This window comes from Lacerta agilis, chromosome 6 (assembly GCF_009819535.1).
Source record: "Lacerta agilis isolate rLacAgi1 chromosome 6, rLacAgi1.pri, whole genome shotgun sequence".
In the NCBI taxonomy this organism is placed as follows: domain Eukaryota; kingdom Metazoa; phylum Chordata; class Lepidosauria; order Squamata; family Lacertidae; genus Lacerta; species Lacerta agilis.
Window position 1 is genome coordinate 20,856,410 of NC_046317.1, and position 17,395 is coordinate 20,873,804.

The 17,395-nt window shown below is 40.3% G+C and overlaps 1 protein-coding gene across 1 annotated transcript in view; it reads left to right on the forward strand.

Moving 5' to 3' along the window:
* The first annotated feature begins 1,094 nt into the window (after nucleotides 1–1,094).
* The window catches only part of SLC44A3 (solute carrier family 44 member 3), a 31,230-nt gene continuing 14,929 nt past the window's right edge, over nucleotides 1,095–17,395 (forward strand). The window contains exons 1-10 of the mRNA XM_033151567.1: nucleotides 1,095–1,308; nucleotides 3,253–3,360; nucleotides 4,107–4,249; nucleotides 5,412–5,548; nucleotides 9,460–9,553; nucleotides 10,096–10,265; nucleotides 11,264–11,353; nucleotides 12,025–12,149; nucleotides 13,554–13,740; nucleotides 16,197–16,362. Of these exons, the coding sequence (XP_033007458.1) occupies nucleotides 1,282–1,308; nucleotides 3,253–3,360; nucleotides 4,107–4,249; nucleotides 5,412–5,548; nucleotides 9,460–9,553; nucleotides 10,096–10,265; nucleotides 11,264–11,353; nucleotides 12,025–12,149; nucleotides 13,554–13,740; nucleotides 16,197–16,362 (1,247 nt within the window). The 5' untranslated portion in view covers nucleotides 1,095–1,281. The remainder of the gene's footprint in view (nucleotides 1,309–3,252; nucleotides 3,361–4,106; nucleotides 4,250–5,411; nucleotides 5,549–9,459; nucleotides 9,554–10,095; nucleotides 10,266–11,263; nucleotides 11,354–12,024; nucleotides 12,150–13,553; nucleotides 13,741–16,196; nucleotides 16,363–17,395) is intronic.

The following is a 17,395-nucleotide window of genomic DNA, read 5'->3' on the forward strand; positions in this document are numbered from 1 at the left end:
CACATTGCATATATTACAAAGCAGCCAGTAGTGTTCTGTTCAATGCAACTGCTACCAAGCATGCTGTTTTGGACATTGTTCCTCAGATTCTTTCAGAATGTCCCTATTGGCTGGGATTCAATCACATACTGCCAGGTTCAGGTTGCAAAATTAAAAGTTTATTCAGAACTCTTGTGCATTATTTTCTCCTGCTCTAAACCCAGAAATTGATTGCATGAAGGGTCTGTGCCCATCTGAGGAATAATAACTATTATTATTATTAATGCAGCTGCAAGACACTTCTCAACACACTCTGCCCCTGTGTTGTGTGTGCTTTGTGCATTCATAAATGACCAGGTTCAAAGGTGGCAACCCTACGGGAAAGACGGTTACCACCAGTGCAACTGCTTGCCAAGCTGATGCTGTAACAATTAGAAGGAAATGAAGCCGTTTGAGAATTGTTGGGGACGGGAGCCAAAAGGGGTGTGTGAATCTGAGCAAAGCACTATGAAGCGTGTGGGCAAATGGGAAAATAAAAAAACTGCTATGGAGAGTCAGAGGCTGCGCCCTGGCGGTTCTGTAAAAAGAAAACATTTTCTGAAGATGCAAGGTGGCAGCTTCGTTTCGTGTTCCCATCCCATGAAGAAATGGACTCCTAAATGTAGCCTATTCTAAAGTGAAGTCTTATGCTCTGGCTCTTCACAACAGTGCATCCTTTGCCCTTTCCCTCTTTCAGACGCGCGGGCGTCCACAATCACACACCGAGCCAAGGCGCAGCAACCCCCGTCCCCCCGCCGGGCATCAGCCGCGGTGGAACGTCAGGAAAAAGGCCAGGCTGCTGCAACTTCTTGGCGAAGAGAAACTTGGGATGGTTCTGGTCATCCGTGCGCCCGCGCGGGCGGTTTCACGTTGCCTTTTAAGTCCACCTCGAACTCTTCACGAGAGTTGGCTGCAGGGTTAGGGGACGGCGAGGGAGCGCCAGCTGCCTTGGGCACGGCCAAATAAAAAAAGAAAAAGAGAGAAAAAGAAGGGGGTCGGGGAGTTAAAACAAGGCGGCGCTTGCCCTCAGGGCGCCGGGCTGCGGGAGGGCGGGTGGTGGTGAGGTGAGGCGAGGCGACGACGGGGAAAGGTAAGAAGGTGGGTGGCTGACTCGTCGCTAAGAGCGAGCAATCCGCGCCCAGCTTCGTCGCGGCCCTGCCTTCCCGAGCCTGGCTTCCCGGGGCTGGCAGAGCAGGACGGAGGAGCCGCCCAGCGCGGCTGCTGCCCTAGAGGGGGAAAGGCGAAGGCGGGAAGGAGAGCAGCATGGCGTGCTACAGCGGGGAATACGTGGTAAGGGGGCCACCACTCGCAGCTGGCAGGGCGCTCAGCCTGAGGGGAGTCGGGGGGCGGGAAGGCGGCGGCGGCGCCGACAACCTCAGTGGTAGGAAGTCTCCTGAGGGGAGAAAAAGGCGGTTTCGGCTGCCGCTGCCCCTCCTCCTGCTGTTTCCTCAGGCTGCTCCGAACAGCCCCCGACGAGGCGGTCGAGGTACCCCGCCAAAAATTTCCACTTGAAATTCACTTTTCTTGCTCAAGACTCCCATGGCGGCGCATTTCCCGTGGGCTCTGCCGCCTCCTAGGCCGACAGGTGCATTGCTTTTATCTCTTCCTCCTTCCACGCTTATCTTTTTGTCACCACAAACGGCACATATTAAGGGGCCGCCACAGGAAATAAAGCGCGAGGGGGTAAAGGTTCAGAGCATTTCTGATCTGGGCAAACTTCTGTGACGGTTCTCCCTCAGGGATGGTTCCACAATATATAGTGTTCATTTCTGGAATCTGGCAGTGCAAAAAAGAAAAAAGAAAAAAAAAGGCAAATGCTGTATTGTAATCTGCCCTGAAAGCATTTTCTAATGAAAGAAAGTAAATCAAAATAAATAAATGTCATGTAGCTGCTGGCTGTGATTTTTTTTATACTGTGCCAGCAAAATCAGCCCTAGTTTTATCTGTCCCAGAGGAAGCTATGTTTGGAGTGGTTTGTTTTGTTTTGTTTTTTTGTTTGGTATATATTCGGGAAACATGGGGGAAGATGGATGCTGCCTGCAAATGATGTTGATGCAGGTAGGGAAGTTTTCATGACATGTAATCAGATCATAGTGTAAACATACCCATCTGAGAAACACCTCTGTGCAGTCATGGCTTTTCATACTAAAGTGAATGTAAATGTGTTTGTATTGGCCTAGAATGGGGGAAAAAAGATCATTAAACTGTGAGATAAAGTTTCAGAGATTAAATGCAAACAAACTTAATATCCATATTTTACATTGTTGGGTATTGCCCAGTGAACAAGAGCTCAGAACCAGAGTGTGGAAATAGATCTTGTGCCAACACAAGTGCAGTTTCCCATTTAGGTATGTCTATATACAAGAGTGAGAAAACTAAAAGAGAAAATTTGTGCTGCCATTACTCCTGTCAGGCCTTGTGACCTGTAATATTTCCCCACATCTTCAGAGAGGTAGGATACTATCATGGATTGAAGGCAGGCACTGGATGAATTGTGAGAAATGGATTTGTGAAGTTAATGGCCCTTATAGACACACCTTTTGTCTCTGGGTATTTATACCTGCTAACTACTACACCTATCAGAATTTTCCCAGATATTTCATTACTTAGAGACAATGTATGCTTTCAATACAGTGGTGATTGGCACATTATGCAGATACTAAATTAAAGTCAGTGGCAAAGATTACCACACAAGAAGACATGTTGGCTACATAAATTTCTCTGTGCTCTGCCTCCACAGTTGGTAGAATGTAGAAACTGCAGGACGGGAGAGTACTCTTGTGTTTGAATCCAGATTGCCAGTTTCCCATGGGCATTTGGCTGGCCACTGTGAGAACAGGATGCTGGACTAGTTGGGCCGTTGGACTAATCCAGCAGGCTCTTCATATGTTCTCTAATTTTTAATGCAGCGTAATCACATCTTAACATGCATTGTGTGGTTTCACTAAGTGCACAGGAGGTGGAGAGCTTCAAAGCTCTTTTTGTGCAGGGCTTTCCCAGCACGGAATGCTCTCACAAGATCTCACTTTAAAGCGTTCTGCCTTGCTTGGGCAATGCCAACTTGGCATGTGGCTCCATAAAGGTAAGAACGCTCGCACAGGGGCAATTCCAAAGGGGTGGGTCAAATATAAACATATGTGCCATCCCCGGAACATGACCCCCATGCAAGACACAGTCATACTGTATATCCATTATATAATTGCATCATTATATACTGTATATTTAACATTCCAGGTTTCTGAAGATGGGTTGCCTGAACCAAGAAAGTGGAGACCGTTGATATATAGGAAATGCACAGACCCCCTTTGGTTGATGATATTCTTTTTCTTTTGGTCAGGTTTGGTAAGTACCGTAGTATCCCTCATGAAATGGGTGGTATCCAATGAAACAGTTCTGCTAGCACAACAACTTTTGGCTACACAATGGAACTTCCCCTCTCTCTCTTCTCCCTGTTCACCCCAATATTCAGTAACTTGAATATGCCAGCAAAGGCACAACAAAAATGGGTCAGCTGCGTATTCTGGCATTGTAGGGTGTTGGACTAGATCAGGCATAGGCAACCTTCGGCTCTCCACATGTTTCGGACTACAATTCCCATCATCCCTGACCACTGGTCCTGTTAGCTAGGGATCATGGGAGTTGTAGGCCAAAACATCTGGAGAGCCGAAGGTTGCCTATGCCTGGACTAGATGATCCTCAGGGTCCCTTCCAACTACAGTTCTATGATTCTGATTCTATAAAAGAAAAATTGCTATCCAAACAACTTGCTTTTCTATTGTGAGGAGGTCGGGAGAGGGTTGATGACAGACAATGGGAAACCAATCAGATAGTATCCTGGGCTTTTCAGTTTTCACACATATGAGTGTTGTTGAGCTCATGGGAATAAGTGCTAAGATGTGTCTTAGAGGATTTCCCCAGGGAACCACTGTTACTATTTATGCAAAGCTCAGGCTCAGTTCTGTGTGAGTTAACCTCCTTGCTGTTGTGGAAAGAAGGAGTTCTTGGCAGATAACAGCGATTCTTAAGGAGAAAAGAGGCCTGCTTTGGATTCCATAACAGTGTGACAGATTTCATATGTATTCTCATAGATGTTTATAACTGGCTACGCTATAACAGCTGGAGCTGCAGAAAGACTTGTGTTTGGATATGACAGCTATGGAAACATATGTGGTCGGAAGAACACTCCTGTGGTCGGTGCACCATTGTCGGGACAAGATATGACAGATAAAAAGTGAGCATGTTCTTATTTCAAAAGGCTTCAGTGTTATCAAAAGCTATAGCAAATAAAATCAGGCCTTTGGCTGATTAACATTCTAATTCCTTTTAAATGTGTTTGTTTTCGTTCTTGTTTTTTATTATGTATTTTGTGTTCTCGTTTTGTACTTTTATGTTGTGATCTTATGCCTTGTGATCTTTGGATGAAGAGCAGTAGAAAAACTGAATAAATAGTAATAATAATAATAATAGTAAAATGTAATCAGGAATACATAATCGATGCCTAAAGTAATAATTGTAAATGCCAACACTGTATATTGACTTCAGTAAGGTTGAGATATCCTATATATTTTAGCTGTTTACAAATTTATTAATTATTTACATCCTGCTTTTTGCCATGTAGGTCTCAGAGTGGCTTACAGCAATAAAAGATGCAATATACAACATTTAAAACAAAAACGAAACCTCCGAAATGTACAACCTCAAGAATTTTTAAATCTCTTTTAAAAAAAGGGATTCCTTGCTCCCAAATTACTGAAATCCCCTAGGACAAATATTGGGAACCTGAAGCATAGAGACTGAACGTAGCCTTCCAAGCACTTCTGTCTTGGAATTGGCCTCTCTAAGTAAGACATGCCCTTATTCAACCCAAATCCACCCTCAGCAGGACACAATGTGCATCCACACTGCTCCAGAGTTACCAGAGTGCTTTTGTCTTGTTGAAATATGTCATTGAACTATGATAACACCTATTGCTTGCCTGGATGGAGGGATGTTTGTGGCTTTTGTGTGGCTGTGCCCACAGTTGCCTCTCACCATGCCCATGACTGACATGTGGCTCCCAGATGAGAGAGAACATGCCCCTTGGGCTCAAAAAAGCTGTTCTAGGGTGTAAATATTACCCCCTACTGGATCAGCAGTAGACTTGACGTTATATTTTTATTGCATTAAAACTGTATTGTGTTCCGGGGTGGGGGGGATATTTACCGGTATATTTCCCAAAATTTATATGCCATTGTTTTTTAAAAAAACCTCAAAGTACTTTAGTTTTTTAAAAAACCCACTTTTATGTTTTTCTAAATTTAAAAATCTGTTTTGTATAGGAAAAACAGACTGTCAGAGAGGCAATGTGAAAATTTAGATGTTTGTTAATGGGAAGTTTTCTCATTCTCTCCTAGATTTGTTTTCTTTTTGAATTCATGTGATTTGGAAATAAAAAATCTCAAAATTAATTCAACTGCATTGTGTGTATCAAGTTGTCCGCAAGAGCAGCTTTCTTCCTTGGAAGAAATTCAGTTTTTTGCAAAGAATAATGGTATGTGGTAAAGTTCTGGTCTTTCTTTCTTTTGTAATAACCTAATCAGTTAAAAAATTAAGATTTGATTTGACTTGACATACATATGAAAGGGACAATATTAAATAGACATGGTTGAAATGCATGTTTGCCATCAGCTTGATTATATTTGTGTAATCCTGTTTTAAAGTTGCAATCATATACATGCTTACATAGGAGAAAGTCCTATTTAACTGAATGGGGTTTACTTTTAAGTAGATATGTGTGGAATTGCACTGTTAATTCATCCAACCATTTTATACTAGTGCACACTTTTATTTTTTGCTAACTAACTTCTCCCCTTTCCCAATGTATATACCACTGGAAAAAGAGCATTCCACTTCTATATAAATGCTAAAAACAATAGTACACTACAGATTCAAAAAGGCAAACACACATTTATAATAACATAAAAAGTACAATGGCCAAGCTCCAAGAAGCTACTTTAGATGCACCAAAAGCTTAAGGTTGTCAAGTGGAATTTTCTTACTCATTTTCCTGGAACGACAACCCCCTGTATGCAATTGCACTGTCTGCTTTCAAAATTTCTCTCAGTTTCAAAAACAGTTTGGAGAAGAAATCTGTGCAAAGGCCTGTTTGGCATGCAGAACTACATGCTTACCTGTAGGTTTTGGGTTTTTTAATATTTTGTCACACCATTACTACTACTACTACTACTACTACCCACCCTTTACCATAAGGTTTCAAGACTAGTCACAGCAATTTAAAAACAGTTGAAAACAAATTACAGTCACAAGAATAGGGTAGGCAGAGCTGTCAACCTTTCTTTGTTTTTGCATTGGGAAACGGCCATAGCTGTCGACTTTCCCTTTTTTTGCAATGGGAAACGGTGCTGGAATAAGGGAATTTCCCGCAAAAAAGGGAACGTTGACAGCTATGGGTAGGTCTTAAAAACATATATGTCAACTGCCAAAGGCCAAGGGAAAGAGGTGAATCTTCAGCATTTGATGAAAACAATGCAATAAAGATGCTGGACACACCTCTTTGGGGAGGAAATTCCACAGTGTAGAGCTGCCACAGAGAATGCTCTCTCCCAGGCCACCCCCTCATCACACTTATGAGGGTGGTGGAACTATCAGGAACGCCCCTGAACCTGGCTGAAGGTTTTTTTTTAATTGTATCGTTATTCTGTTAACTAGAAATACCAGGAATTTGAACAGGGAGCCTTCTGCATGCAAAGCATTTGCTCTAGCACTGCCCTTTATATCTAATACATCCCTCTCCAAATGTTCTTTGGTTGTGCTGTGGTTATTTCTCCCAAACCCTTTGTCCTCTTTAAAGGGCAGCAATTTCCTCTTTGTTTCTACTACTTTATCCCATTTATATGACTTGTATCTTTCTGCCTATGATATTCTCCAGCCCCTACAGTATTTCCCTGAATAAATGTTGAATAATAGCAGTTGCTGTAAAAGTAGTATCATTAACAGCAGTAGAAACCTTCAGTTTTTAGATAATATTCCTCCCATATTTTGTATGTACCTTAAGAACTATACTGTACAGTGATATTTATTTATAGACTTATATAAACAGTTGGGTTGCTAACAAATAAATAGTAAAACAGATACAAAATACAATACATAAACATTAAACAGAAAAACAAACAGAAAAACAGTCAAAGCAGCAGAAGCAATAACAGCCATTAAAACCATCAGCTAAAACTACTGAGATAATATGCTTAAAAGCCTGGGCAAGTACAAAGGACTTCACCTGGTGCTGAAAATACATTAGGTTTCTTGTCAGGTGATGGGCAGAACGCGCCACCTCTATGAGGAAAACTCTTCACTTTGAGGGTTCCACAACTGAAAAGGCTCCCTCTTTAACCATTGCACCCCTAACTTCGAAAGGTAGAGGGATTTGAAAGAGAAACTTTGAAGATGCTACTATCGTTTGGGGAGGTCATTGTGTGATTGGAGTAGGTGGTTCTTTACACACCTGAATCCCAGACTACTTAGGAATTTAAAGATAAGCATCAGCACTTTGAATTTTGCCCAGAAATTGACCAACATCCAGTGTAGTTGGCTAAATTAATCTGAGTATGCCTGATTAGTTTATATTAAAGCAAATACAAAGAAAGAGGCAGTGCAAAACCATTTTCAATATTTTCCCTTCTGCATTTTTTCTACTCTCCTCCTACACTGGTTCAAATTGTCTGGAAGCCTGATTTTAGTATTTTGGCAATTCTGAATACTGATAAGATAGAATCCAGGCATTCTTTGCCTGACAGTTTTATTATCACACAGCATTTTTGCCAGCAAAGGGATTGAAGATAACTCAATTCTCCCCACCCCCCTTTTTTGTTTTTTACGAAGTTAAACACCTAGTGTTTTTGGTCTCATTCTAATAGTTTAAATCCAGTTCTTAAAAAACAGTGTCTTAGTAAGCTAAAATAATGTTAGCACTCACATTATTTTTGTGATGAATATATTGCATTAGTAGCAATTTACAATAGTTCCAATTTTAAAATGTTCAAATTTACCTAAGAAATGCTGCAACATTTCCTGCTGAGGCTCATATCCCATGTACAGATAGTAATGGTAATCTTAAGAAATGGTGCAATCATATATAGGACATGCATGATTTTTAAAACCTGGCTGCGAAGCATTTCCCATATTTCAATTCTCATGTTTACATTGTCCATGTCTATCAGTACTTTGACAGATTTTACGCTCAGAACAAATTATGCTACATTATTGTAGCACAATGGGATCACCTTCTCTCCTCTGCTACAGAGGGTTGGGGAAACTCCCAGAATAGATTTAGGGGTGCATGGAGGGAGGAGTGGGGTAAATGTTTCATTGTGCAAGGAGAAATCATTGCACTGATGGAATGTTCACCTAAGTGCTATGTTGAATACAACCCAGCATGATTCTCAATGTACCTTAGTATGGATCTTAAAGTTTTGAATAAGAAATTGAGGGGGGAAAGGTGCCTAACATATGGCTTCATAATGTCCTGATTACTTTCATGGATCTGAGTATATCCATCTTGCAAAGTTTAAATGTGTGGTTTTCTAGATACATGTTTTAGAATGTGATAGTAGAAGTACGGTAACTCTTAGAAATAAATCTATTATATTAACAGAATACATTTAGAATGATGAAATAGTGAAATTTAGATTGCCTGATAGGTCCCACAAAACATTCCAGAGGTGACTTACATATAGCAAGTATGTATGGTATTTAACTGGTGTTTACCCCAAGAATCTCCTGCTCAGACTGCCGCTGTGTGCTCTATCTGGGACTACTCTTGAAGATTGCTCAAAAGCTGCAGCTGATGCAAAACTCAGCTGCTAGATTGATTTTGGGTGTTAGCCACAAGAAGCATATAACACTAATTGCCTGTGAGGTCCATCAGTTCACAGCTTGTTTCGAGGCTCAATTCAAAGTACTACAACCCACCTTTAAAGTCCTTTAGAGTTTGGGCCCAAGATGCTTAACATAGCATCTTCTCCCATATTTATTTGATTGTGATTAACAATCCAACACATTTAATCTTATGTTTGGAGAGAGAGCTAAGAGGTTAGTGGAGAAAGCTTTTTTGGTAGTGGCCCTGCATTATACAACCAATTGCTTACTGAAATTTGTGAGATTCAGATATTTGGCCTTTGTAAGTAGGCTTTAAAGACCTATTTAATTAGACAATTTTTTGGAACATGCCTATTTTGCTTTAGTGGTTGCTCTTTTCTTCTACTAATTGTTTCTTTTTTATTGTATCTTAGTTTCATTGTAAAGTTCTTGCTTTGATATACTGAGTGTTGTAGTGGAAGGTGGCCTATTTTTTTTAAATAAATAAAGCTAAGTTGCATTCACATCCTTTCTAGTTTCTTTAAATGATAACCAGAATGTCTTTTTATGTGGGTTTGTTCTCTGTAGGTTCTTGCCTTTGTGTTTACAATTTGAATGTTACCAGTTGTACATATAGTCTCAAAACTGCTGAGCTTTGTCCTGCCTTACCAGTTCCGCCAAGGTAAGGAATAACATGAATAATATTTTGCCTAAATGATAGTTTTTCATACAAAGCAATCAACTACTTGTTTATTAATTTTTGGTTTTCAAATCTTGGGGAGAAGGTATTACAGTTTGAATATTGTTTCTAATTTCTGCCTGCTTCTTTTCTCAGTAATTCATTCAAAGTAAAGAGGTGCGCTCAGAGACAGCATAGAACTCTAGCCCCAGTCATCTTAGTGTTTTGTGGAGAAGGGTTTTTCCTATTTTCCCCCCATATAGATAATTATATCTCTTTAATCAATTTAATAGAGAAATATGAAATTGAGAAGATACTCCAGATCTAAATGTCTCCAAGTAGTCTAATCCACACATGTAGAAACCTCTATAATGCCATAAGTTCCAGGTATTGTGTGACAATATGTGTAAAAGACTTCTCTCTGGCGATGCATTACTGTTTATATTGTAGATTCAGTGAGAGCATGGTTCCCCTTCCACCCTAAATTTAACAATGTGTTTGAAATGCTAAGCCCAATGTCTTGTCTATCTGTTTTAACCTTCTAGTGTGTCTTTCCCGTTGTTTAATCGATGTGTTCCACGAAATGCTAAGTGCTATTCCCAGTTTGCTTCTGTACTGATAAATGTGGTTAATGAAGTGGATATTTTTCATCGGATTCTGGGTGGGATTATGGCAGGAAGAGATACAGTCATAGGATTGTGCTTCCTTGCACTAGGTAAGCTAATAGTTGTATTTTTATATATATATATATAATATCGTTGCAGCATTTCATTTAAGAAGTAAACTGCATTTATTATAATTGAAGTTAATGAGTCTTATTATTTAGTAGATTGCAATATATTGTATGTAATTGTTGCTCAGGTAAGAGTTAATTGCAGTAAGAGGTGCTATTTCCTGAACACCTCTGAGGAAGAATATTCTCTAATATTGGGTTTAGTTATAGAATCCAGTGATGTCTGCCTGATTAAGCAACAGATCTCCACTTGTGCACTAGGACTTCTATCCTACACACTAGGCTCTTGCATGTCCACCAAATCTAATCTAGCTGTTCCCCAACCCTCTGGAGCAGATGTTGGGGATGTAGAAGGGTTGCAAAGTAGAGGAGAGGAAGGAGTTGTGCCCTTGCACACCTGGAAATCTGTGTGAACAACATGGATACTACCCTCTGTCTTGTGTGGAATTAATATGACTCAGTGGATCGCAGCAGGCATTTGAGTTTTAATTTTAAATGATTATTGAAATACAGAAAAGACATAGAGTTGTTCTCCTAAAGGTATGGGAATTATATACGACAGTATTTTGCTTAATATCTAAAAAGCATTAAGCAGACTGCCTCAATATGAATTAACAGCTTGTGAAGAACGGAAGGTTTATTGTGGATTTCTAGCACAAATTCCCATGTAAACCATTTAGGCTGCAATCCTGTACAAGCAACTCCCCGTTTGCACTTGGGTTGTGTTCTGGGTCATTCCGTGTGTAAGCCTGTTCCACTTCCCCTTCCTGCCCCATTCCAGGGCCCAAAACAGCATGCGTGCTGACGGTCATGCGTCAATTTGGACATGCGCAAAATGGTCACTGCCTGTACATGCTTAACTGAATTAAGGCTGGTTAAACTCAGTGGGTCTTACTTCTGAGTATAAATGCATAGGATTGTGTTAGTAGTCAGCTTGATTAACAAGTCAACTATAGTAACTTTTTTCTCTCCACTTGCAGCATTCTCTGTAATAATCATGTTAGCCTTCAGATTCATCAGCGTGCTTGTGATCCATATTTTTCTTACACTACTTATATTTGGATTATTATGTGAGTATTATGAGTATATATTTTCATATTTTTGTGTACATCTATATCTATATGCTAGGATTCAAATTACCGTGTGCAGTTCCACATGCACAGGGAGGGCTTTTAAGTTCCCTCCTTAAATGCCTCCCCTTCAAAAGTGCCCTCAAATTTCAGGGACCCTCTAGAACAGTGTTTCCCAATTGGTTGTCCAAGGTAAAGGTAAAGGACCCCTGACAGTTAAGTCCAGTTGCGAATGACTCTGGGGTTGTGGCGCTCATCTCACTTTACTGGCCGAGGGAGCCAACTTTTGTCCGCAGACAGTTTTTCCGGGTCATGTGGCCAGCATGACTAAGTCGCTTGTGGCAAAACCAGAGCAGCGCACGGAAACGCCGTTTACCTTCCCGCCGGAGCAGTACCTATTTATCTACTTGCACTTTCATGTGCTTCCGTGGTACATATCCAGGACATTCTGTTACATAACTTTGAATCAGCAAGAGTTTAAAATCAAAGGCCCATACATCAACACTACTTTATTTCAAGCTTGCGAGTATAATTATATATTTTTAAGTTCACCATTTGATGCCAGTCTGATTTTTCTGTTTCATGAGCACTGCAATTAAGGCAAGTATACCTAAGTAGTTCGTGTCTTTCAGATGAAATAAATAATGCCTGTATTGCTGTATTTGTTCCAGTTGTTTCAGGAATCATGTGGTGGCTATATTATAATTACACCAATGAGCCCAGCATAGAATTGGAAACAGAAAAGGAAAACATGAAATTATTGTTTGGATTTGCTGTTTTTTCTGCAATCATTACGGTAAGACACTTATCACAGAGTCATTAGCATTTTGTGGGAAATTTGTTAGCATGGGGCAAGGTTGGCTACCTCAGTATATGATAAACTGGAACGCTACAGGTAATTTGACATTTTTGTTTGCAAAAAGCATCTCAGGTCTCCATCTGCACTGTTGCAGGTCTCTGGTAGGCAGAAATCAACAACTTCATGGGCCTGCACAAGCCACTAGAGCAGGCATAGGCAAACTCGGCCCTCTGGATGTTTTGGGACTACAACTCCCATCATCCCTGACCACTGGTCCTGTTAGCTAGGGATGATGGGAGTTGTAGTCCCAAAACAGCTGGAAGACTGAGTTTGCGTATGCCTGCACTAGATACCCCTGAAAAACTTTCTTCTCCAACTGCCACTCAAACAGTGAAGGCTAGGAGTAGTTGGCTGCACATGCTTATGTGCGTATTCTTGCATTTCACACCTGCAGACATGTGGAGGCACACAGGCCCCTGCCCCAGCTGATCTATGCAGATCAGGCAAGGGTTGTGGTTATCACTCTCTCCACACACCAAATCTGATGACTGGAGAAGGTGTGATTTAAATCCCCATCAGGGTGCTTGGCTGCCTACCCCAGTGCTAGGATTACTTTATTTTTTTCCCACTTTTTGCTGCTGGTCAGAATCAATGGGGCCAGAAAAAAATGCTTGGCAGAAATAAGTAATTAATTCAATGGGACCTGCATGCAACTAGCTTGTTCTAGACTCAACTCAGCCATATTATATGGCCTAGTGTTGAATGTGAAATGACCCATGCCACAATTAATGAAACCATTTGCAAATTATAGTTTATGATTTTCAGAATTCAGTAGAGTTTGGTATGTTTATATATTGTTGATAGTGTTACAGTAGAATTAAAGATCACCATTTGCTATGTTGTAGTAGAGAGGATAGAGTATAGAGCTGCTGCATAGATGGATTGACACACTGTGTATTAGGCATCTGTGAGACATCTTCAAATTAGATCAGTGTGGATTTGGGGGTCTCAAGAGCCTGTAAAAACATGTGAGACTCTCACACGCTGGCATACCCTGTTGCTGGCACAAGGTGGCATGCTAGGAGAAGAAGCTTGTTCTGTAGTTTTGAGTGTACCTTTGCACAACTTTTATTTTGCAGTGCACTGTTAAAAGCTGAACCTTTTCCTGCACAAGAAACGGTTCTGCAACAAGGTACAATTTTGTGTTCCAGTATTTTTCCTTTACCCATAGATCTGACAGGCCTTTTATATTTCTGCTTCTGCTAGGGTTGTTCTGTAGGAACTAGATAAAAGTTCTTGAACCAAGATTGACTGACCTTAAAATCTTAATACTTCTCTATCCCAAATGTTGTTAATTTGTTAACTGAAACGTTTTAACGTATTATTTTTCTTTTTTGGTAGGTTATTCTCATTCTCCTGATACTGATATTAAGGAGGAAAATTCACCAAACTATACAGCTCTTTCATGTTGCCAATAAAATTATTGGCAACGTCCCTTCTTTGTTCTGCCAGCCTCTTTGGACTTTTACAATACTTCTTTTCTTCTGGGTGTACTGGGTGGCTGCGTTACTTAGCTTAGGAACTGCAGGTTAGTAGACTTTTTTTCTGTGATACCAGGCTATATCAAGTATTTTCTGTTAAATATGCACTTTTTGATGGTGAAATATACACACGAATGTGAATGTATAAGTGTGTTTTTAATTTTTTTGTATTTCAACCATTGTTCCTGATAAGTGAAAGGTAAGTTTTCTGGCACATTACTGAGGATATAGAATCTAATCACGTTAGATCCTAAAAATAATATTTGGTTTGTGTTGACTATGTAAAACAGCCTTGTTTTCTGCTACAAATGATGTACCTGCCTGGCTCTGTTTTAAGAATATGTGTTGGATATAGTTGCCACAAAGGTTCTGATGTGTATCATACAACCATTTTAGGTGTCAACTAGAATTTATCCAACTCTTCTTAAAGCATGTTCTGGGCCATGTGGTTTTATTTCCCGTTTTGATTTGCTGCTCTTGGCACCATTATAAAGGTCAGCATTTCCTGGCAAAACTGTCTTTAGTTTCTCTTAGACACATTTTAAGGAGGCTTGGGTGGTTGTGACCTTGAGTTAGAAAGGCAAAGTTGATACCGGTACATCCATGTTGTAGCTTATTGTTGCAGCAGCACAGTGCAATAAATGTTTAGTTGTTTGATTTAATGCACCACACCTGCTAAAGAAATATTTTGCTTCTGCTGTAGAAAAAATGTGGAGAGAATAAAATGTGTGCAGATGGCACATAAAGTAATGAGGAAGATTACAGCACAGTAGCCTGATTTGCGTCTTGCAGTAATGGCTTACTTGGGACCACACAAACATGAAGGCTTCTAGAGGGGAGCTTGCAGCAACATCATTCCTTCCATATATTAATTGTTCCCTGGCCATGCTGAGCTAAACTCAAGGTTTGGCTTAGCATGTCATCTGAACCTGGGCTTCTGTGTCAGTTCTCTCCTTGCTATCCCTGAGGTGTGCCCAAGGTTGTGGGAGTAAGGTTGACTTACTGAGACCTGCAAATGAGGCCAATATAAGTGTCAAATCAGATAGGCAAGATGCTAGAGGCATCATTTCCCTTTCTGTGGAGTGTCAAAAAGGGTGCCAGTTGTTCTGGCTGTCAGTTTGTATCCGTTAATATCTGTACAATTTTAATATGCAAGCTACTACCTGCTTTGTAGAAGTAAGAACAAGAAAGAGCCTTGTGGCACCTTCAAGACTGACCAATTTATTATGCCACCTTATTGTGTCTGCTGCAAAAGACTAACATGGCTGTCACTCTGGAAAGTATGTACAAGTACTTGCAAAAAGATCAACTTTTGTTTTCCTTCACCTTTAAGTGACAAGCGAGTAGTTAGCAGATTTAATCCGGCCCTGTTCAAGCTGTTGCAGTGCAAAACATTAGCTTGATGTAATTGCTGCAAAACTAATTCAGTTGACTTCTGTACGTTTTAAAAGTCTGCACATAGAACAGCATTCCTGGACAAGGTCACAGAGTCGAGTCTCAGAATTGCTCCTTACTCAGCAAATATTTCCATTAAGTACTCATTGTGCTGTATCAGGTGTCAATAAATTCCCCTACTCCATCTGCAAACATGCGTTGGCACAAGATAGTGTTAAATTGCTGGTATATCCCTGCCCGTTAATGTTAAGTGTTGTAATTGTGTCACATTCCAAAATGAGTCCACCTTCCTTCCTAGCACTGTCTGCCCTTTACCAGAAGATTTATTCACCCTGCTTTTCTAGTCCAGATGACCACTTTCAGGCTACCTTGAAGAGTGGAAGGCCTTAAATAAAATAAATGTTGGCACAACCTTCTACTTATAAGAGTCCTGACAGGTTTTAACAATGGCCTATCATTTCCATGCAATAAACTAAACCATTAGCAAATATTTACAGAAGGCTATCAAAAGTACAACATTCTGAGTGGAATGCAAGTCATGCTGTGATGAAACATTCCATCTGCTCAAGCATTTCACCTTGCCAGAAGGAAAGATCCCACAGCTCTCTCCTGCATGCTGTTCTGGGGATTCTCCTGACCACTCTCCCAAGCCAATTTCAGGGAACAAACGGGATGTAGAGAGGAAGAGGGGAGCCCTGTTGCACAAGCAAAAGTCTTTGCACAGGGTTTCTTCTGATGGGGGTTGTTGAATGAATCCCACCCTCTGCACATTGTGGTTTGTAACTATTGTTTGCAAATATGTGCTAATAAGAAAACGTTCTGGAGAATAATGTATAACTGATTCATTAGCCCTCTTCAGGTGTTCCAATGTGGCGACAGCAGCCCAAAGTCATCCACCTTCCCACTGCTCTCATTTGGGCCAGTTCACCGGGGTTTATAGATTTATAGTTCTTAAAAACCCATTTAACAACAAATCAGCTGAATTTTATAAAAAAAAAATCTGTCATGGTTAGAATAGTTGAACTAAGAAAAAGTACATTAAAGTCACCATTTAAAAAAAAAAAGTTTGTTGAGTCATTACATTTTTGTGTGTTTCTTAAATTTGCAGGCAATGCCCAAGTTGTTTCAAGAGGTCAAGTGGAATACAATATTCGGTTTGGCATTCGATACATGTGGTGGTACCACTTAGTTGGGCTTATCTGGACAAGTGAATTCATTCTAGCATGTCAGCAGATGACTGTGGCTGGGGCAGTGGTTTCTTACTTCTTCAACCGGTATGTGTGGCATTTATCTTCTTGCCAGGAGTTTTATTTCTTAGTCTTTATTTTCAATCTGTTGTGAAAGAAATTGTTTTTTTAAAAAGCCACAGATGGTTGAACTTTGAAAGCTAGGGCTACAGTCCTACCCTCACTTATTTGCCTGGTAGTAAACTCAGAAATTACTTTGAGTAGATATATATTGGAATGCAAAGTTGGTTATTCTGACATTGTTAGAGATGAACTGCAACAAGAGCCACTGTAGCTTAGTTAACAGACTGTAAACTAAGCACTTTTTATTTCAAATGTGAACTAGAAAGAACTGTGAACTAAGCAGTCCTTATTTCGAATGTCACTATGGTATGAACTTAGTGGCTGCATTTGAACATAATACACAACCATAGCTTAGTGCTATGCGAGTGATATTCAGGCTCATGCACTCTCCACTCGTGTTCTCCATTGTGTCTGTGGAGGAAATCGCAAGTATTTGCTTCAATTTTCATTTAACTGTAATCTTTCACTGTATGGTTAGTTTTATCTGTTATTTGTCTTAACAAACCAGCTTCAAGCTATTGTTCACGATCTTGAATTGATTAGGTAAAATCATAGTTCAAACTAACTTTAGTTCCTGATTTGGGTGGCTTGACAAACAACAGTTACTGGGAAACTGAAGCAGATTGTTTAAGCTACGGTTTAGTGTTCTGTCCAAACCAGGGTAGTATTTGATTTTAGGCAGGCTACTATCTCTCAGCCTTGGCGTGGAATAATGAAACTGAACTACTTTGCTGGCTTGTTGTAATGATTACTGAGATAATGTGTGTGAAACATGTTGAACTCTCTAAAGTGATATATAAATGCTTTGTAAGTGAACTGTGCACCACAGGTCTCTTAGTCACGTATGTATGAGAGTAACTTTGAGGGATAGGGCCATTGCTATAAGTTTTAGAAGTACCAAGGCAGCTTTAGCTTTAGCCAGTGGATGAGATCTAACATAACATTCACACAAGGGTTCAGAAAGCTGATGTTGTGCAAGCAGAAGCACACAAGCTTT